The sequence below is a fragment of the Protomyctophum parallelum genome (assembly GCF_964188405.1).
Source record: "Protomyctophum parallelum genome assembly, chromosome: 20".
NCBI classification, from domain to species: domain Eukaryota; kingdom Metazoa; phylum Chordata; class Actinopteri; order Myctophiformes; family Myctophidae; genus Protomyctophum; species Protomyctophum parallelum.
The window spans coordinates 4652602-4670794 of record NC_139718.1 but is presented as its reverse complement, the minus strand read 5'-3'; the positions used below and the strand labels follow the sequence as shown (position 1 = coordinate 4670794).

Sequence of the window (18193 nt, the reverse complement as noted above, 5' to 3'; positions counted from 1 at the left end):
CACACACACTTTTGCTCAGTCAGGTCAGACTATGTCCTGCAGGCAAAACTGTGAACAAACATTCAAAAAGTACTTCAAACATTTCAGATGTTTAGAAAATGTCAAACATGTTCAGGAATAGTGAAAATAAGAGATCCATAAAATACAGCTTTTTTTTTAAACATGCATGAGAAAGATGATCACTGCTGTAGCGCAATAGCATTGAGCATATCAACAGAACCAACGACATTAACAACTTTAATCCAACAGAATCTCAAAACGTTCCATATCACTTCAAAGATGCAATGAGATTGAAAACAAATGTTACAAGGTGCTGTAGAATAAATACAATGAAATAGAAGAAGAGAATCACATAGATCCAACAATAAAACGACAACACAATGCATTTCAGTAGAGTAGTAATAAAATACATATAAACGTTCAGTAGGCCTATACAGTATATAAATAACAATATCACCAAAGTGCTTACGAAACAAATGGGTTTTTAGCAGCTTTCTAATCTATCCAAAAGTGTGCTTGAAGCCTATCCCGATGCATCCCCTCTTCACTACGATACATGGCTTTATTTCTAGACGTGGTTTCAAAAAACAGTATTTTATTCTTATACCTGTAATACCTTCATCGTGAAATCATAAATATACTCACTGGAAATAATTTCTTACTCTTACATTTTAAAGGAGAATTCCATGCTAGAATGCTTTCTTATCTTTCTTACCTTTCTTTGTAGTTGTTACGTCCCCACCAAAGAGGTCCAGGTGTTTTTTTGTGCAAAAACTCCTTATTGGCTATTTCCCCTAACATAAGCCCTCAATGAATTGCATTGCATTGAATGGGAATTTAATGGGGCTATGGGGTGTTATGCTAGTTTGCTTATTTCCATCGAAAGAAGTAGTAAAGTGTGCCGCTTGGGATATTATTTACATTATGAAGAGAGGATATATACAAAGAAATTATAATTTTGAGCGATGGAAATAAACGAATTAGCACAACACCCCATATAGCCCCATTCAATTCCCATTCAATTCAATGCAATTCATTTAGGGCTTATGGTAGGGGAAGTAGCCAATAAGGAGCTTTTGCACAAAATAACACCTGGACCTCTTTGGTGGGGACGTAACAACTACAAAGAAAGGTATGAAAGCCTTTTAGTATGGAATTCTCCTTTAACCCATTCTGAACGGGCACCCATTTTGGTGTCGGCATCATGTTATGCTTTATCTATTGAAAAATAGCAGATCTACAAGCTCATATCGCGCCACCGAGTGGCGCGATATGAGCTTGTAGGTCTGCTATTTTTGGAAAAATTGAAGAACGACTGACATTTTTAGAATCTGATCTCAGGTCAGAATGGGTTCATCAGACCAGTGTGTGTCCGGCGGAAACCTCGTATGAATCTGATCTCAGGTCAGAATGGGTCTGGTGAGAGGTTCTGATATGCATTTACTGTCAGAGAGAGGTATAAGAACTTCAGGACTGCACTCACAAAATATAGACACGGAAGAGGAACTGGAATGTGTGAGAGATATGGGGTTATTATGTACAGCACACATTTAACCCATTCTGACCTGAGATCAGATTCATACGAGGTTTCCGCCGGACACACACTGGTCTGATGAACCCATTCTGACCTGAGATCAGATTCTAAAAAATGTCAGTCGTTCTTCGATTTTTCAAAAAATAGCAGACCTACAAGCTCGTATCGCGCCACTCGGTGGCGCGATACGAGCTTGTAGATCTGCTATTTTTAAATAGCTAAAGCATAACATGATGCCGACACCAAAATGGGTGCCCGGTCAGAATGGGTTAAAACCATCAGCTTGAGAAATATATAGTCACTGAATTAGCAATAATATTGAGAGACACATAAACACTATTAACAACTTTAATTAATCTATCAGTTCTAAAACGTGAGATAAGATTTGTACACACCTGTCTGCTCACAATCCTTTTGGGATTTATCGGTTGACTGCATACTGCACATGCAAATGACAGAGGAATAGAGTGTTTCTGTTTGAAGACAATGGATGACTGGTTGTAGATTGAGTCTTATATGAGTGGGGTGCTTTCAGACTGTGAAGGCCTATTCATAGTCTGGATTTTCGGTGGTAAGGTGACCACCGCTTTGGTGGTGAGCTGACCACCGGAGCTGAAATAACGTTGAGCGGTGGTGAGTAAAAACAGAGAGAAGGGCTGGAGCGGTGGCGGTGGTTTGCTCTTCACCGCGGCTCGTGACGTCATGTTGTAGTTCGGTGGTCACCCCACCACCGAAAATCCAGACTATGTATGAGCCTTGAGGCTTCCTTGTATTGAAGGCTTTAGAGTTCCACAGAAGTACAGAATATTGTGAAGAAAGAGACATTAATCTTTCTGCAACACCTGAACTGATCATAGACCATTGATTGATTGATTGAAATATTCATTGACAGTTTGCAGAATTACAGTACATTTCAAGCACAAACTCAATACAAAGACTGTTAACTGTGAGTGGACGACCCAATTAAGCATTACACTTGTTTACAACAGGGTCCACTTTGTTCAATTCATCAAAACAATTAGAGACGTACAAATAGACACTTCTATATAGTTAAAGAACAGAACAGGAATTCATAAAGGAAGCAAAAAGGGAAAAGAAACATATACAGTGAGGGCCTACCAGACAATGGCCTTGTCCACACCTTCACTCACTGCCCTGCTGTTGACCTTGAGTGGTAAGAATTCATAACTCATATAGGAAGCCCAACAAACCCTCGGTGAGGCCTTTATGAGGGCCATTCAAGCAGCAAGCGGAGCCCGCAGCACCACCTTCTCACCCGGGTGGAGTCTGCAGGAACCATTGCCCACCACTCCTGAATGAAGTGGCTGGTGCTGGGACTCTGGTGCAACGCACAGGTTCTGGGCCTGGTGAGAGCAGGAGTGGAACTGGTGAGACGTAGGAAGGGCCCGGACAGGAGTTAACCCACGGAGTCCTTCCATGCGCCAGAAGTGTACCTCCCAGCCCTGGCAGAGTAGTTCTGGAGTAGTTCCAATGGATTGTGTGGCCCTGGCTTTTCCCTAGTGGGACTGATTGAGGGAAGCTACTGGGACGTAAGTCGGGACTCGATCACCCCGGCTGGGTCGCCTGAGTGAGGGGTATGATGTTGGTAGACCCGAAACCCTGTTGACCTCAGGATACATCACTGAGGCTATGTCCCAGGTGCATCCATGCAATTTAGTTTTTAGTATGTATGTATGTATCGCCAGTAAGAATGGTGGTCCCTTATTGGCTGTTGACGGTGACGTAACTAGTACGCTTCAAGGTAGGTATATATATTTTAGAGAGGAGCTGATCTTAAGTTCCTAGAGGTCGGCAGTACTTGCGCGCTCTGCTTGCACACAAGTAGGCCATGCATGGCCTACTTGTGTGCAAGTTGGCACGTCGACAGAGTGCATGTCTAGTTAAACCCTGTAGCCCACCGTTATTATGTTGCAACCTCACGTGTGATTGGCTGAGAGGCATACTCCACGTCATGCCTCAGTGGACCGATTGGATACTTAAACCGTCAGTCTAGGCTTGTTTGGTTTTTCTATGTTTTATTTCTGCTTGGAGCACAAAACCAAAGGTGCCGCATTAGTATCTGCTAATTTAGATACGGCTGAATCTTCCTCCCCGACCAAAGAATGGCGTGTGGCTTCGGGAGAATTATCGTCGGCTGTAATGTGGAAGTAAAGTGCAGCGACGGGCAAATCCACCAGGTCATAGTGACCTCTCTGAACGAGGACAGCGACAGCGTCAACGTGGAGTGGACCGAGAACGGAGACACAAAGGGCAAAGAGATCGACGTGGAGAGTATCTTCACTCTGAACCCAGACGTGGCTCCGGAGGAGGAGCTCGCCCAGCAGCCCGCGCAGCCCCCGGCCGAGCCGCCAACGCAGACCCCGACTCAGCTGAGGAGCTGGAAGAAGTCCAGCTGTGTGAAGGAGGTGGAGAAACTCCAGGAGAAGAGGGAACGACGCCGGCAACAGCAGCAGGAGCTGAGAGAGAAGAGAGCGCAGGAGGGAGACACTCCCAACTGCGAGATCTTGTACATGATCAAGGACTTCCGAGCCAGTCTAGACTACAGACCTCTGACCCCGGGGGACGCCATTGAGGAACACAGGATATGCGTTTGCGTGCGGAAGCGCCCGCTGAACAAAAAAGAGCTGACCGCGAAGGACCCGGACGTGACCACCATTCCCAATAAAGACGTGGTGATTGTCCACGAACCCAAACAGAAGGTGGACCTGACCCGCTACCTGGAGAACCAGACCTTCCGCTTCGACTACTCCTTTGACGAATCGACGACCAATGAGATGGTGTACAAGTTCACCGCCAGGCCTCTGGTGGAGTCCATCTTTGAGAAGGGCATGGCTACCTGCTTCGCCTACGGACAGACGGGAAGTGGGAAAACACATACTATGGGCGGAGATTTTTCCGGAAAGAACCAGGATTTCTCCAAAGGGATCTACGCATTAACGGCCCGGGATGTCTTTCTCATCCTGAATACGCCCAACTATAAGGCGTTGGAACTGCAAGTGTACGCGACCTTCTTTGAGATCTACAGCGGGAAGGTGTTTGACCTGCTCAACGGCAAAGCTAAACTGAGGGTGTTGGAGGACAGCAAAAAGGAGGTGCAGGTGGTGGGACTGCAAGAGACGGAAGTCAAATGCACGGAGGACGTCCTGAAACTCATCGAGGTGGGAAACAGCTGCAGGACGTCGGGTCAGACGTCGGCCAACGCGCACTCTTCCAGGAGCCACGCCGTGTTCCAGATCATGCTGCGGCGGAAGGGGAGGGTCCACGGGAAGTTCTCGCTCATCGACCTGGCCGGAAACGAGCGGGGAGCCGACACGTTCAGCTCCGACCGCACGACTCGCCTGGAGGGATCCGAGATCAACAAGAGTCTGCTGGCGCTGAAGGAGTGCATCAGGGCTCTGGGTCGCAACAAGTCCTACACTCCCTTCAGGGGCAGCAAGCTCACACAGGTCCTCCGGGACTCCTTCATCAGGGAGAACTCCCGCACGTGCATGATCGCCACCATTTCTCCCGGCATGTCGTCGTGCGAGAACACCCTCAACACGCTGCGCTACGCCAACAGGGTGAAGGAGCTGACGATCGACGCCAACCACGTGGCGGAGGGCTGCAGTCGACCCTGCAACGTCCTCGCCCTGCTCGACGAGCAGAGCGAGGAGGACGCGTGTCCTCCGCTGTTCACCTTCCACGAGGTGGCCGTGTCCCAGATGATGGAGACGGAGGAGCAGGTCCTGGAGACGCACCGGGCCGTGGTCCAGGAGTCCATCCGCTGGCTGGAGGACGAGAAGGTGCTGCTGGCCATGACGGACGAGGCGGACTACGACGTGGACTCGTACGTGAGCCAGGTGGAACAGATCCTGGGTCAGAAGATAGAGAGGCTCACGGAGCTTAAAGACAAGGTGAAGCTGTTCCGTTCTGCGCTCCAGAAAGAGGAGCAGGCCAGTAAGCAGATCAACACTTAACTTTATGCCCCCAGTAACAGAACCATTTAGCCTGTTTATGCCCCCAGTAACAGAACCATTTAGCCTGTGAAATCAAGAATAAAAAGGATTTCAGGCTAAATTAGTTACATTTATTAACCACTTAAACACTATTTCGTTGACATAGGGTCTGTTCTCCGGGCTCCTCCCTTTTCCTCTCCCCCAAATCACTTTGCCAAAAAAAAATAGCCAATCTACAAGCTCGCAATGCTTTGCAACGTGTCACTGCTTGGAGAGCTGCTATTTTTTGCAGAATGTTTGCCCGCTATGACATTCCTATAGAACAGGGGTGCTATAAACCCATTTTGATCAGATTAGGGAGGTAATCGGGGGGAAAAAAGGTCCATGCTCTGCTGGTGTAAAACCTGAGGAGGGAAGTCATCTTAGCTCGAGTTTATAGTAATTTTCAACAGCAGCCATTGGTAAATGGTAAATGGTGCATTTATATAGCGCCTTTATCCAAGGCGCTTTACATAGATTGTGCATTACATTCACCCATTCACACACAGATTGCGGCGGAAGCCATGCAAGGTACCAACCAGCACATCGGGAGCAAGTTGGGGTTCAGTGTCTTTCCCAAGGACACTTCGACATGTAGACAGGAGGAGGAGCCGGGATTCGAACCGCCGACCCATGGATCATTGGACGACCTGCTGTACCCCTTGAGCCACAGTCGCCCCCGCCATTGCACCTAATAGTTAGGATGTTGACGTAAGTGGAAGAAGATAACATAGGATGACATAAAATAACATAGCCTATATGTGCAGATGCAATGTAGGCTATAGTTAATCCCCCAAGAACCACCAAAGGGGACAAAACCTTGGACTTGCCGAGTCGGATCACCGGTTCCAGCAGAGACTCCCATACGTCCCTTTCCCGGTAACTGGGGGGATCCCGAAGCATTCCCAGCTGGGCCAGCATGGAGATATTCTCCACCCCATTATCTGGTCCTCGGTCTCCCCCGTGGGTTTCTTCCCAGCAATATTTATTAATGAAGAACGTTTTTGCCATCTTGGATTTTATGTATTTATTTGCATTTTATTCTTTTGGACTGCCTGCTTTTTTTTTTCTCTCTCTCTCTCTCTCTCTCTCCTTTTTTCTATTTGTCCCCAATTAGTCCTTGCCAATTCCCGACACATTTGTCTTGTCCAGTCATCGTGGATAAGTCAAACCCCTGGGGACACGGGGCGTGTGTGTGTGCGTGTGTTTCGAAATCTGCCTCTTTGTGCCAATAATGTGTTTGCCTATAGCAGAATAGGGTTGTTTAAGTGGCCAAAGTATCATTATCAGTATCATTGATGGTTTTGATGCTTCCCAAACAAAATGTGAAGAGAACAGAGCAGCTGAATTATTTGTTTTGATTAGGTGTGGAGTGGTGCTCGTTTGAACCACGGCTAGAAGGCTGTTTCAACCAATCAGATTGCTTCCTCGAAGCGACCTGTATAATGATTTATACTTACTGTACGTAGTTGCGCAAATTGACCCCCTTTCCACCGGTTGGTTCCCAGTGGGAACCGGTTCAGTTCTCTTTGGTTCTTAGTCCATGAGCCAGAGCTCCAAAGTATGTGGGAAAAACTATACCTATATTAAATTGTTTATAGGATCAATACAAGTAAATCAATACATGATAACCCTTCCACAGTAGTAGCTTTTTTCATATTTTCTATTATTTTGCATATTTTTCCTACATAATGCCTCATTCACATAATTGTATTGTATTATACAAATTTTAAATTCTTAAATATTATTTAAAAATGTAAAATTTGTATAATACAATACAATCATTGTCTTCGTGTAAGTACTCAATTGGGGAAGTTTCATGGTGATAACAATCTAATATACGGTAGGTATATTATTTGGAGCTCTGCCCAAGCAAAAAAGAAAAATATTTTTTCTATTCTTAAGTACACTTTTTGCACAGAAAGTATGCTAAAAGCATACTTGTACTGCCTCAAAACCAAGTGTCACTGTTGTGCAGCCTATAACACACACATATACATATTAACTGGATTGCAGGTGTATCAGTACAGTACAGTACAGTACAGTACAGTACAGTAGGGGTCATTTCTCGACCGTTTTGGATGCAGGGGCAGCTCACCTGAACCGGCCCGGCACCCTGGGCGCGTTCCGGGGACCCCCACGCGGAGTCGCACCACTTACTCCACACAGGTGTGATTTTTTATTTTTTATTTAACCCATTCTGACCTGAGATCAGATTCTAAAAATGTCTGTCGCTCTTCGACCTACAAGCTCGTATCGCGCCACTCGGTGGCGCGCTATGAGCTTGTAGATCTGCTATTTTTCAATAGCTAAAGCATAACATGATGCTAACACCAAAATGGGTGCCCGTTCAGAATGGGTTAACAAGAACTGACAGCCAAATTGGATGCGTTTCCATAAACACAAAGTGAGAAAGCATAGGGTTATGGCCGGACAGTTTGTGCTTCCCCTGACCTGCTATCTTTCATGCTGGAACAAGGGAGTTGCCTGCAGCGCTTATTCCCGCTCATGTCTTAAGTTGCACCATACCAGGTTGATTTATGTCTCCCTACTCCTCTCCCCCTGTCAGCGAGGAGGCCTTTATGTCTCCCTACTCCTCTCCCCCTGTCAGCGAGGAAGCCCTTAAAAGTACAGCGAATCCTTGCATCGGTGCAACGAACAAGCAGAAGTCTTACCGTCTCCAGCATTCCTTGCATCGGTCAAATTAATCCAGACGGACACCACCATGGCTTTGGTGAAAGAACTGCTCATGGTTCATGCTGCTTTATTTGCCCTCATTTCACACGGTGAGTTATAGTATTTTAAATGTAGCTATATGACCATTTTTGCATGTGTTTGCAACCTCGTTTCAGCGCACAGTAAAATGCTCATTGTTAGCACTGAGGATTTCATACATTGCTTGTTGTGTTTCATTTTGCATCCATCCAGATGTTTCATCATAAAGCAAAGCATGCCTGTATCATAACGCATCATAATGCATGTTTATACAGACTTATAGCATGTTGCGTAGACAGCACTAGAATTGCATTTTATAGTATATATATATCAGGGCTGCCCAAAAGGTAGATTGTGATCTAGATCACAAAGGCTGTGCAGGTAAACCGCATGACATGCCCCTAAAGAATATTTAATAAATACATTATTATACAATACTTTGTTTTCAAGAGTGTTGCTGTGCACAACATCCACAAAAATGTCAGTAGATTACAAATGAAATACAAAAACTCTAGGCCTACCTATTCCATTTCTCCCCTTTCCCATTCCAAGTGCATTTGTCTTAAATGTAATGCAAGCGCCGCTATTCCAAAGCCATTTTAGCGATGATATTATGTTTCCGGTGTGTAGATCTTGTTTGAAAGTAGCTCTTAACCCATTCTGACCTGAGATCAGATTCACACAAGGTTTCCGCCGGACACACACTGGTCTGATGAACCCATTCTGACCTGAGATCAGATTCTAAAAATGTCAGTCGCTCTTTGATTTTTCAAAAAATAGCAGACCTACAAGCTCGTATCGCGCCACTCGGTGGCGCGATATGAGCTTGTAGATCTGCTATTTTTAAATAGCTAAAGCATAACATGATGCCGACACCAAAATGGGTGCCCGGTCAGAATGGGTTAAGTCAAAAGGTGTGGGCACCCCTATGTGTAGTATAGTATGTATAGTTTATAGTTTCATTATATAGATATTCCACGGGTATAGGCCTACGTTCTTATCTTACGCATGTTTCATGATAACTACTTTTTATGTATGTGATGTATTGCCATACCATGCTTTTGCTCTTGCTTAATGTAAGTCGCTCTGGATTAACCCATTCTGACCTGAGATCAGATTCTAAAAATGTCAGTCGTTCTTCGATTTTTTTCAAAAATAGCAGACCTACAAGCTCGTATCGCGCCACTCGGTGGCGCGATATGAGCTTGTAGATCTGCTATTTTTCAATAGCTAAAGCATGACATGATGCTAACACCAAAATGGGTGCCCGTTCAGAATGGGTTAAGAGCGTCTGCTAAATGCCTAAATTGTTATAACGTGAAATCCTTAACGATTTTAAGCTCCATGTATACTTGAAATGTTTTGAAATTGACCCAAACTAGGGACACCTTTAACCCATTCTGGACGGGAACCGCTTTTGGTGTTTTAAGCATTATTTTAAGCATATACTTTAGCTGTTGAAAAGTAGCAGATCTACAAGCTCACAGCGTGGCACTCAGTGCCGTGCTGTGAGATCTGCTATTTTTGAAAAATCGTGAAAATGTGGTGCAAATCTTTGAATATATATTCTTTCAGAGCAAACGTTTTTAACTCAAATCCTTGGTTGTGGGCACTCCCTTGCAACAACATATTTTCAGTTGGTGGCCAATTACGTATATTATTTGGGGTCCTTGACATTCAAATATTGAGAATCATATAGGTATTTCAGAAAACACAGGATTTAGAAGACTTTTTTTGTTTTTAGACGTTAGGCCTAAATGGGTTTTAAACTAAACAGGGGCGGCAGTGGGTCAGGGGTAGAGTGGCTGGATGGTAACCGCAAGGTTGCCAGTTCGATCCCTGTGGGCTCCCCCAGAGTTAGTATCGAAGTGTCCTTGAGCAAGACACTGAACCCCTAATTGCTTCTGATGTGCTGGTTGGTGCCTTGCATGGTTTCCGCCGCCAGCCCAGCTCCTACTCCAGACAACAGTCTTGTCAAAACTCGACTATTGTAACTCCCTCCTTACTGGCCTACCAGCATGTGCACTTAAGCCTCTCCAGCTGATCCAAAATGCAGCAGCTCGCTTGGTCTTCAACCAGCCAAAATTCTCACATGTCTCCCCCCTGCTCCGCTCCCTCCACTGGCTCCCGGTCGCTGCCCGCACAGAATACAAAACTCTGATGCTGGCATTCAAAGCAACCAAAGGTATGGCTCCCCCATATCTTACAAGTATGATTGAACCCTACAAACCCTCCCGCGCACTCAGATCAGCCAACGCAGGGAAACTGGAAGTACCCTCACTAAAAACGCCGGGCCAACGCTCCACACGTCCCAAACTCTTCTCCCTTCTGGCTCCAAAACTGTGGAATGCACTTCCCATTGCAGTCAGAACTGCAGCATCACTCCCAATCTTCCGCCGTAGCCTGAAAACCCACCTTTTCAGACTCCATCATGGCCCATAGCACTTACCCTAACCCCTTAGATAGCATTTCTGTTGGCTTAGATAGCATTTGACACAGACTTATAGCATGTTATGTAGACAGCACTATAATTGTATTGTATATAGTTATAGCACGCCATAGTACATATGTATAGCATAGTAGTAAATATGTATAGTTTATATGTATAGTGTATGTATAGTTTCATTATATAGATATTCCACTGTTACTTTCTTAGCTTACGCATGTTTCATGATATTGATAAATGCTTTTATGTGATGTATTCCCATGCTTTTGTTCTTGCTTAAATGTAAGTCGCTCTGGATTAAGAGCGTCTGCTAAATGCCTAAATTGTAAATTGTAAATTGCCATCGGTGTGTGAATGGGTGAATGCACAATCTCTGTAAAGCGCCTTGGATAAAGGCGCTATATAAATGCACCATTTACCGTTTAAACGTGTATTTCTGTATCCTTTCAGGCGAGGCCATACTGGGGGGCAGAGAGGTGGAGCCACCACACTCACGTCCCTACATGGCGTCCATCCAGGTCGCTCAGGGAGAGACCACCAGGCACGAGTGTGGAGGCTTTCTGGTGGCGCCTCAGTGGGTGATGACTGCAGCTCACTGCCAGCCAGCAGGGTGAGTTCTGGTGGCTCCTCAGCTCACTGCCAGCCAGCAGGGTGAGTTCTGGTGGCTCCTCAGCTCACTGCCAGCCAGCAGGGTGAGTTCTGGTGGCTCCTCAGCTCACTGCCAACCAGCAGGGTGAGTTCTGGTGGCTCCTCAGCTCACTGCCAACCAGCAGGGTGAGTTCTGGTGGCTCCTCCTCAGTGGGTCATGACTGCAGCTCACTGCCAGCCAGCAGGGTGAGTTCTGGTGGCTCCTCAGCTCACTGCCAGCCAGCAGGGTGAGTTCTGGTGGCTCCTCCTCAGTGGGTGATGACTGCAGCTCACTGCCAACCAGCAGGGTGAGTTCTGGTGGCTCCTCAGCTCACTGCCAGCCAGCAGGGTGAGTTCTGGTGGCTCCTCAGTGGGTGATGACTGCAACTCACTGCCAGCCAGCAGGGTGAGAAGAGTGAAAAAAGGTAGTCGACGAACATCTTTCGTTTTAGTCGACAAAAACAACACTGTTAATATGGTTTTAATGTGCTGTTTCCTCAGGGGAATGAAGGTTCTGCTGGGGGCCCATTCCCTGAGTCAACCTGAAGAGACCAAGCAAACCTTTGATATCATACAAGCTCACAGTCACCCACAATACGACCCGACGAATTATGATAACGACATTGCCCTAATCAAGGTAAATATGAACAAACCAAATGTATTATTATTATTATTATAATTAAGTATACTTTGTAAATGATTGAGTGTTTGCAGTCCAGTCATTAATAAAACATGCGGCCATTATACGGAAGAGATACGAAAGCCTTATCATATTTCTATGTCTAAGGGGCGATTCACACTATGGTCCCGGGTGCGCACTCGGGACCACTTGGCATATGTTGTGGTTTAGTGTGAATGATGTGAACTGTTCCCGGGAGCGGATCGCCCAACCGTCCCCGGGACCGCATGGGGGGCGGGTCTCTGGACCGTTGAAGTGTATTCAGATACGGATCGTTCCAATGTGAATGCATGCGTACCTAAAGAAGGAAGTGGACTGTTTCTTTTTAGAACATGACAATCTCTAGTGGACGAGCCAAGCGTCAACAAATAAAAACACAGACGCTGCACGACACGTAACACCAGCGCATTTCTCCTGTTGAATCTGCGTATACGCGCAGTACGCGCTGATCTTATTCTGCGGACTACATGTGGCTCTTGGGCTTTGCAATTGGCATATAGTCTTGGGCCGAGCTAAACAAAATAATGATGCTAAAGTAGAATCCATAGCAAACTAATATCAAACACGACACTGGAGCACAGAACTATATGCCCACCGACCCCCATCTGAAAATATGTTGTTCCAGGGACGCCCCCAGAAGCAAAGATTTGAGTTTAAAACGTTTGCTCTGAAAGAATACATCTTCAAAGATTTGCAACACATTTTCATGATTTTTCAAAAACAGCAGAGTTTGAGGTAGGTTGTAGGACTAATGACTGGTCTAACCAATGACTATAGTCTAAACTAAGTACTGCACCCGATCTTTCCGCAGCTGGACCGTCCGGTCAGCGTAACCGAGGCCGTGAGAGAAGTGAAGTACCTGCGAGCGGGCGGCGGCGCCAACCCCGACACGGGCGACGCGGTGGAGACGGCGGGCTGGGGCTCCGTCAACAACCTGGAGGGCAGGGCGGACAGGCTGAAGGAGCTGACCGTCACGCTGCTGGACAAGAGGCGCTGCGGACGCGACGACTACTACGGCGCCAAGTTCACGGCGAACATGATGTGCGCGCACAACAGGAGCCCCATCGAGGACAGCTGTGACGTAGGTTTGCATGCAGTGGGGTTGTTTTTAGTTTAGGGCTCTATAGCCCTATATCTTGCGCCACCCCTTATCCATAAACTAATTTGCTATTTTTTACTATTTTAACCCATTTTGACGAGATCAGATTCTAAAAATTCTACATCCTGACAGTTTTCTGAAAAAGCTATGTTTCTATGTCAGTCGTTCTTAGATTTTTCAAAAATAGCAGACCTACAAGCTCGTAGCGCGCCACTCGGTGGCGCGCTATGAGCTTGTAGATCTGCTATTTTTTAGCTAAAGCACAACATAATGCTAACAGGGGTTCCCGCCCAAAATGGGTTAAAAAAACCTTTTAAAATAGTTCAACTATAGCCGATCTACAAGCTCACAATGTTTTGATGTAGATCGGCTAGTTGAACTTGAACTTTTTTTAAATAGTAAAACATGGCAATTTTTTAAATAGTAAAACATGGCAAATTAGTTTAGGGATAAGGGGTAAGGGATAAGGGTAGCGAAAGATGGAGCCCAGAGCCTCTTCGATAGTTTTCATTTAGTTTTCAGTCACAGTTTAGTCACCCGGAAATGTTTTAGTGTTTTAGTCTCAATATCATACGATTGGGGGACGTAGATCGGCTATTTTCAATAGATTTTGTACACATTTTGAACTTATGAAATGGGACATTCTGCAATATGAATACTTTTAGTACTTTACGTGCATTTTTATGCCAACACTTTTATACAGTACTATTACTCAAGTACACTCAATTCCGTACTTTTACTTGTAACAAAGTACTTCTAAATTGCAGTATTGGTGTACTTTTACTTACTACAACTGAGTACTTTTTCCACCACTGTATAGGCCTATGGGTCTGGTGTTGTTTATGTTGATCCGTACGTGGTGATCAGTGTGTGTGTGTGTGTGTGTGTGTGTGTGTGTGTGTGTGTGTGTGTGTGTGTGTGTGTGTGTGTGTGTGTTCTCTTTAGGGGGACTCCGGGGGTCCTCTGCTCTACAACGGCACGGCGGTCGGTCTCACCTCTAACGGAGGCGTGAAGTGCGGCCAGGCCAAAAAGCCTGGCGTCTACACGGTTATCTCCAAGTACACCGATTGGATCGACCACACCCTGGCGCTGTAGACCGATTGGATCGACCACACCCTGGAGCTGTAGACCGATTGGATCGACCACACCCTGGCGCTGTAGACCAACAAACCAACAAACCATGCACAACCCAGATTCGGCACAAACAAGGGACTAAATTATTTTCGCTCCTATGCCACCAAAATGTGGAACGCCCTACCAACAGTCATTAAGACATGTGAATCCCTTGACTCCTTCAAAACCGCTCTCAAAGGGCACCTACGGATGGCTGCAATTCGAAACTGGCCTCTGTAAAATCTGAATCCCCCCCATTTCCCCTCACTGTATATGTATCTTTTCCCTTTTTGCTTCCTATATGATGAATTCCTGTTCTGTTCTTTAACTACATAGAAGTGTCTATTTGTATGTCTCTAAATGTTTTGATGAATTGAACAATGTGGACCCTGTTGTAAACAAGTGTAATGCTTAATTGGGTCGTCCACTCACAGTTAACAGTATTTGTATTGAGTTTGTGCTTAAAATGTACTGTAAATTCTACAAACTGTTAATAAATATTTCAATCAATCAATCAATCAAAACCGATTGGTCTAACTAACACTAAACCAACTAGTTTCATTCCAAAGGCTATAGGACTAAAAAGACTAACATATAATTATAAATGTGCTGCCAAAAACAACACTGGTGCATCAACGAATGTGGCCCTTGTTGTATGTATAAGCTCGCTTTCTGAAAAAAGTTAATATCTTGCATTTTGACATAATGGATCTTATAAATCTATTAAAGGCTTTATGACATTAACACGCCATGTCTGTCTTTATTTGTGTCTTTCATTTAACCCATTTAGACCTGAGGACGATTCTACAAAATGTCTTCTAAATCCTGACAGTTTTCAGAAAAGAAATATATAAAAAAAAAAGAATCAAAGATTTGCGCCACATTTTCGCTCTTTTTCAATAGCTAAAGTATAACATAATGCTTTATAAAACACCAAAAGGGGTCCCCACCCAAAATGGGTTTAACCCATTCTGACCTGAGATCAGATTCATACGAGGTTTTCCACTGGACACACACTGGTCTGATTAACCCATTCTGACCTGAGATCAGATTCTAAAAATGTCAGTCGTTCTTCGATTTTTCAAAAATAGCAGACCTACAAGCTCGTATCGCGCCACTCGGTGGCGCGATACGAGCTTGTAGATCTGCTATTTTTCAATAGCTAAAGCATAGCATGATGCCAACACCAAAATGGGTGCCCGTTCAGAATGGGTTTAAAGGCAAATGTGTACACTTAGAACGGAATAGTACGTAAAATGAAGAACGGGATAATGAATAAACTATAAATAAAAAGTTAAATAGTTATATATAATAAATACAAATAGCCTATATAGTAACTGTACAAAAACAAAAAGAGGTGCAACATAAATAAATCACCTTACTTTCCACAGCTGCTGTATTTGTAACGACCCGGATTCCAACTCCCGCGTGAAAGTCCAACATCTTAACCACTAGTCCAAAGGGATATATCTCCCTGGATCGGGGGAGATATTAGACTTTTGAGGCTCTGAGCGGGACCGTACCTATGTTCCCTCAGCCTACGACAACCTACCTCCTCCCTCACCCTAACCTCCCCCGGGGCAGACACCTAAACCTAACCGCAACCCTCTCCCGACCCGCAGCGCACCCCCGAGGCAGACACCTAAACCTAACCGCAACCCTCTCCCGACCCGCAGCGCACCCCCGAGGCAGACACCTAAACCTAACCGCAACCCTCTCCCGACCCGCAGCGCACCCCCGAGGCAGACACCTAAACCTAACCGCAACCCTCTCCCGACCCGCAGCGCACCTCGGGCTGAGGGAACATAGGGCTGAGGGAACATAGGTATGACCCCCTCTGGGCCACTCGGCTACACTCACCTCCCTCCTTTTGACCTGGGAAACCCCATCCGGGTCACGGCACCAACGTAACGCCCGGGGATTCGAACTCGGTGTCACGGTGTGTCAGGTTTGAGGACCCAGAAGCAGAACCAGGCAGGCAAACTGATGCAGTCCAATATATTTATTAACATGAAACTCAGTATAACAAGTGTACCGTAGCAGGACATACACAGTAACAATGACTTATAATCTGACAAGGGAACACTGAACACAGGGAGGTTTATAAAGACTAGACACAGGTGCAACAGAACAACAATCAACACTGGGATTGGCTGGGAGACTAACAGGACACAGGTGGAGAGAACTGGTAATCACAGGGAGGTGAGACAAGACAGGCAGAACAGTAACTAGCCCATTCTGACCTGAGATCAGATTCTAAAAATGTCTATTACATCCTGACAGTTTCATTATTAACCCATTCTGACCTGAGATCAGATTCTAAAAGTGTCTTCGATTTTTCAAAAATAGCAGACCTACAAGCTCGTATCGCGCCACTCGGTGGCGCGATATGAGCTTGTAGATCTGATTACATAATTACATAATAACAATATTACATAATAAAAGTGTACAACAGACTGATATCGTGACACTCGGGCCCCCCCCCCCCGCGTGAAAGTCCAACATCTTAACCACTAGACCAAAGGGATATTAGACTTTTGAGCCTCTGAGCCACTCTGCTACACCATGACATGCTGACGTAGTGATGTATTGCTCTGACTCGAGGCAACACCATCAATCCCTAAAAAACACACGTTGTTTGGCAGCTGCGAGGAAATTTGAGAAGTTATGTTGATATAACGCTATAACGGTTATGCAATCTAGATATCAACGAGGATATAACTATAACTCATACCCTGCAGAAGAAGTCTTCTCTCTTTCAAATAAATTTGAGAAACGGTTGGATCATGGCACTTACTGTACATCCGCCTTCTAATGAGAGCGCAAAATCTCTCTGAAGAGCCACCCGTCGACTAATCTAATATACGGTCAACCTTCCCCGTGTTTCTTCACTAGTCCGACCCAGAAGAACACAGTTTTCCGGCCACCGCTACAGAGCTGACAATGAGGTTATATCTTCCCTTTTTCTCTGGAGTCCTGCATCAAAGCAGACCAGAGGTAGAAAACTGCCGTTCCCCTGATGCAGGAACTGGAGATGGCAATGAAGGACCGGGAAGTCTGGCGTGGCGTTGTGAAATCCATGATCTCGACCGCAGTCAAAAAATGATGATGATGTTATAGCTGCCTATACACCAGAATATTGCGTGCAATACTTAAAGGACAACTTTAGTTTTTTTCAACCAAGGTTCATGTTTTAGGTTGTTATTAGAGAAAGTAAAAGGTGAGTGTAATTTTTTTTTCATTTGCTGCTTTCTTTCGTTTTAGGTATTTTAGCAGTTTTTGACAGGGGGGCGGGGGCATTCGAGCACAGGGCTAAATATGTATTTCTTTCCAAATTTTTATAGCGATTTATTTTTTTAATATTTACTATAGTCCTACTAGACCCCAAGAAATTACATCTGGCCACAGAAGTTCACAGGATCTACTGCACTGTGTCATAGGCTCAATATGTCAGTTTGACACATTCAGTAGATCCTGTGATCTTTTGTGGCCAGATGTAATTTCTTGGGGTTTATTAGGACTATAGTAAAGAATTAAAAAAATAATCGCTATAACATTTTGTAAAGAAATACATATTTAGCCCCATGCTCGAATGCCCCCGCCCCCCCTGTCAAAAACAGCTAAAATCCCTAAAACGAAAGAAAGCAGCAAATGAAGAAAGATTAACACTCATCTTTTACTTTATCTAATAACAACCTAAAACATGAACCTTGGTTGAAAAAAACTAAAGTTGTCCTTTAACATCAGCAAGAGTGTACATGTTACCAACAAGAATCTGTATGAGGGCCCAGGCCGTAGCGTAACGGTCTGGGCACCGGACTGGTGATCCAGTCGCGGTGTGCCGCGGGTTCGACTCCCGGACCCGACACGGCCTTTACCGCATGTCATCCCCCCATCTCTCTCCCGTTTCCTGTCAGCCTACTTTCTATCCCTTAAAAAAAAATCAATAAAGGCGTAAGCCACAAAAAAATATCTTAAAAAAAAA

General features: G+C 45.1%; 3 protein-coding genes across 3 annotated transcripts in view; 2 read left to right on the top strand and 1 right to left on the bottom strand.

Moving 5' to 3' along the window:
• The window catches only part of LOC310878424 (mitogen-activated protein kinase kinase kinase 7-like), a gene marked incomplete at its 5' end in the record, with an annotated part of 23653 nt that extends 20819 nt beyond the window's left edge, over positions 1-2834 (bottom strand). The window contains one exon of the mRNA XM_083792755.1: positions 2811-2834. Within this exon, the coding sequence (XP_083648881.1) occupies positions 2811-2834 (24 nt within the window). The remainder of the gene's footprint in view (positions 1-2810) is intronic.
• Positions 2835-3657: 823 nt separating this feature from the next.
• Positions 3658-5511, top strand: LOC310878423 (kinesin-like protein KIF2A; the record flags this gene model as incomplete). The annotated part of the gene is made up of 1 exon (XM_083792754.1): positions 3658-5511. The coding sequence occupies one exon, from the start codon at positions 3658-3660 to the stop codon at positions 5509-5511; it is 1854 nt and encodes a 617-aa protein (XP_083648880.1).
• A 2657-nt stretch (positions 5512-8168) lies between these two features.
• Positions 8169-14907, top strand: cfd (complement factor D (adipsin)). Its single transcript, XM_083791985.1, has 5 exons — positions 8169-8315; positions 11141-11300; positions 11819-11954; positions 12808-13077; positions 14041-14907. Exons 1-5 carry the CDS (start codon positions 8255-8257, stop codon positions 14188-14190), a joined length of 777 nt encoding a protein of 258 aa, XP_083648111.1. The 5' UTR covers positions 8169-8254; the 3' UTR covers positions 14191-14907.
• Positions 14908-18193: the final 3286 nt, after the last annotated feature.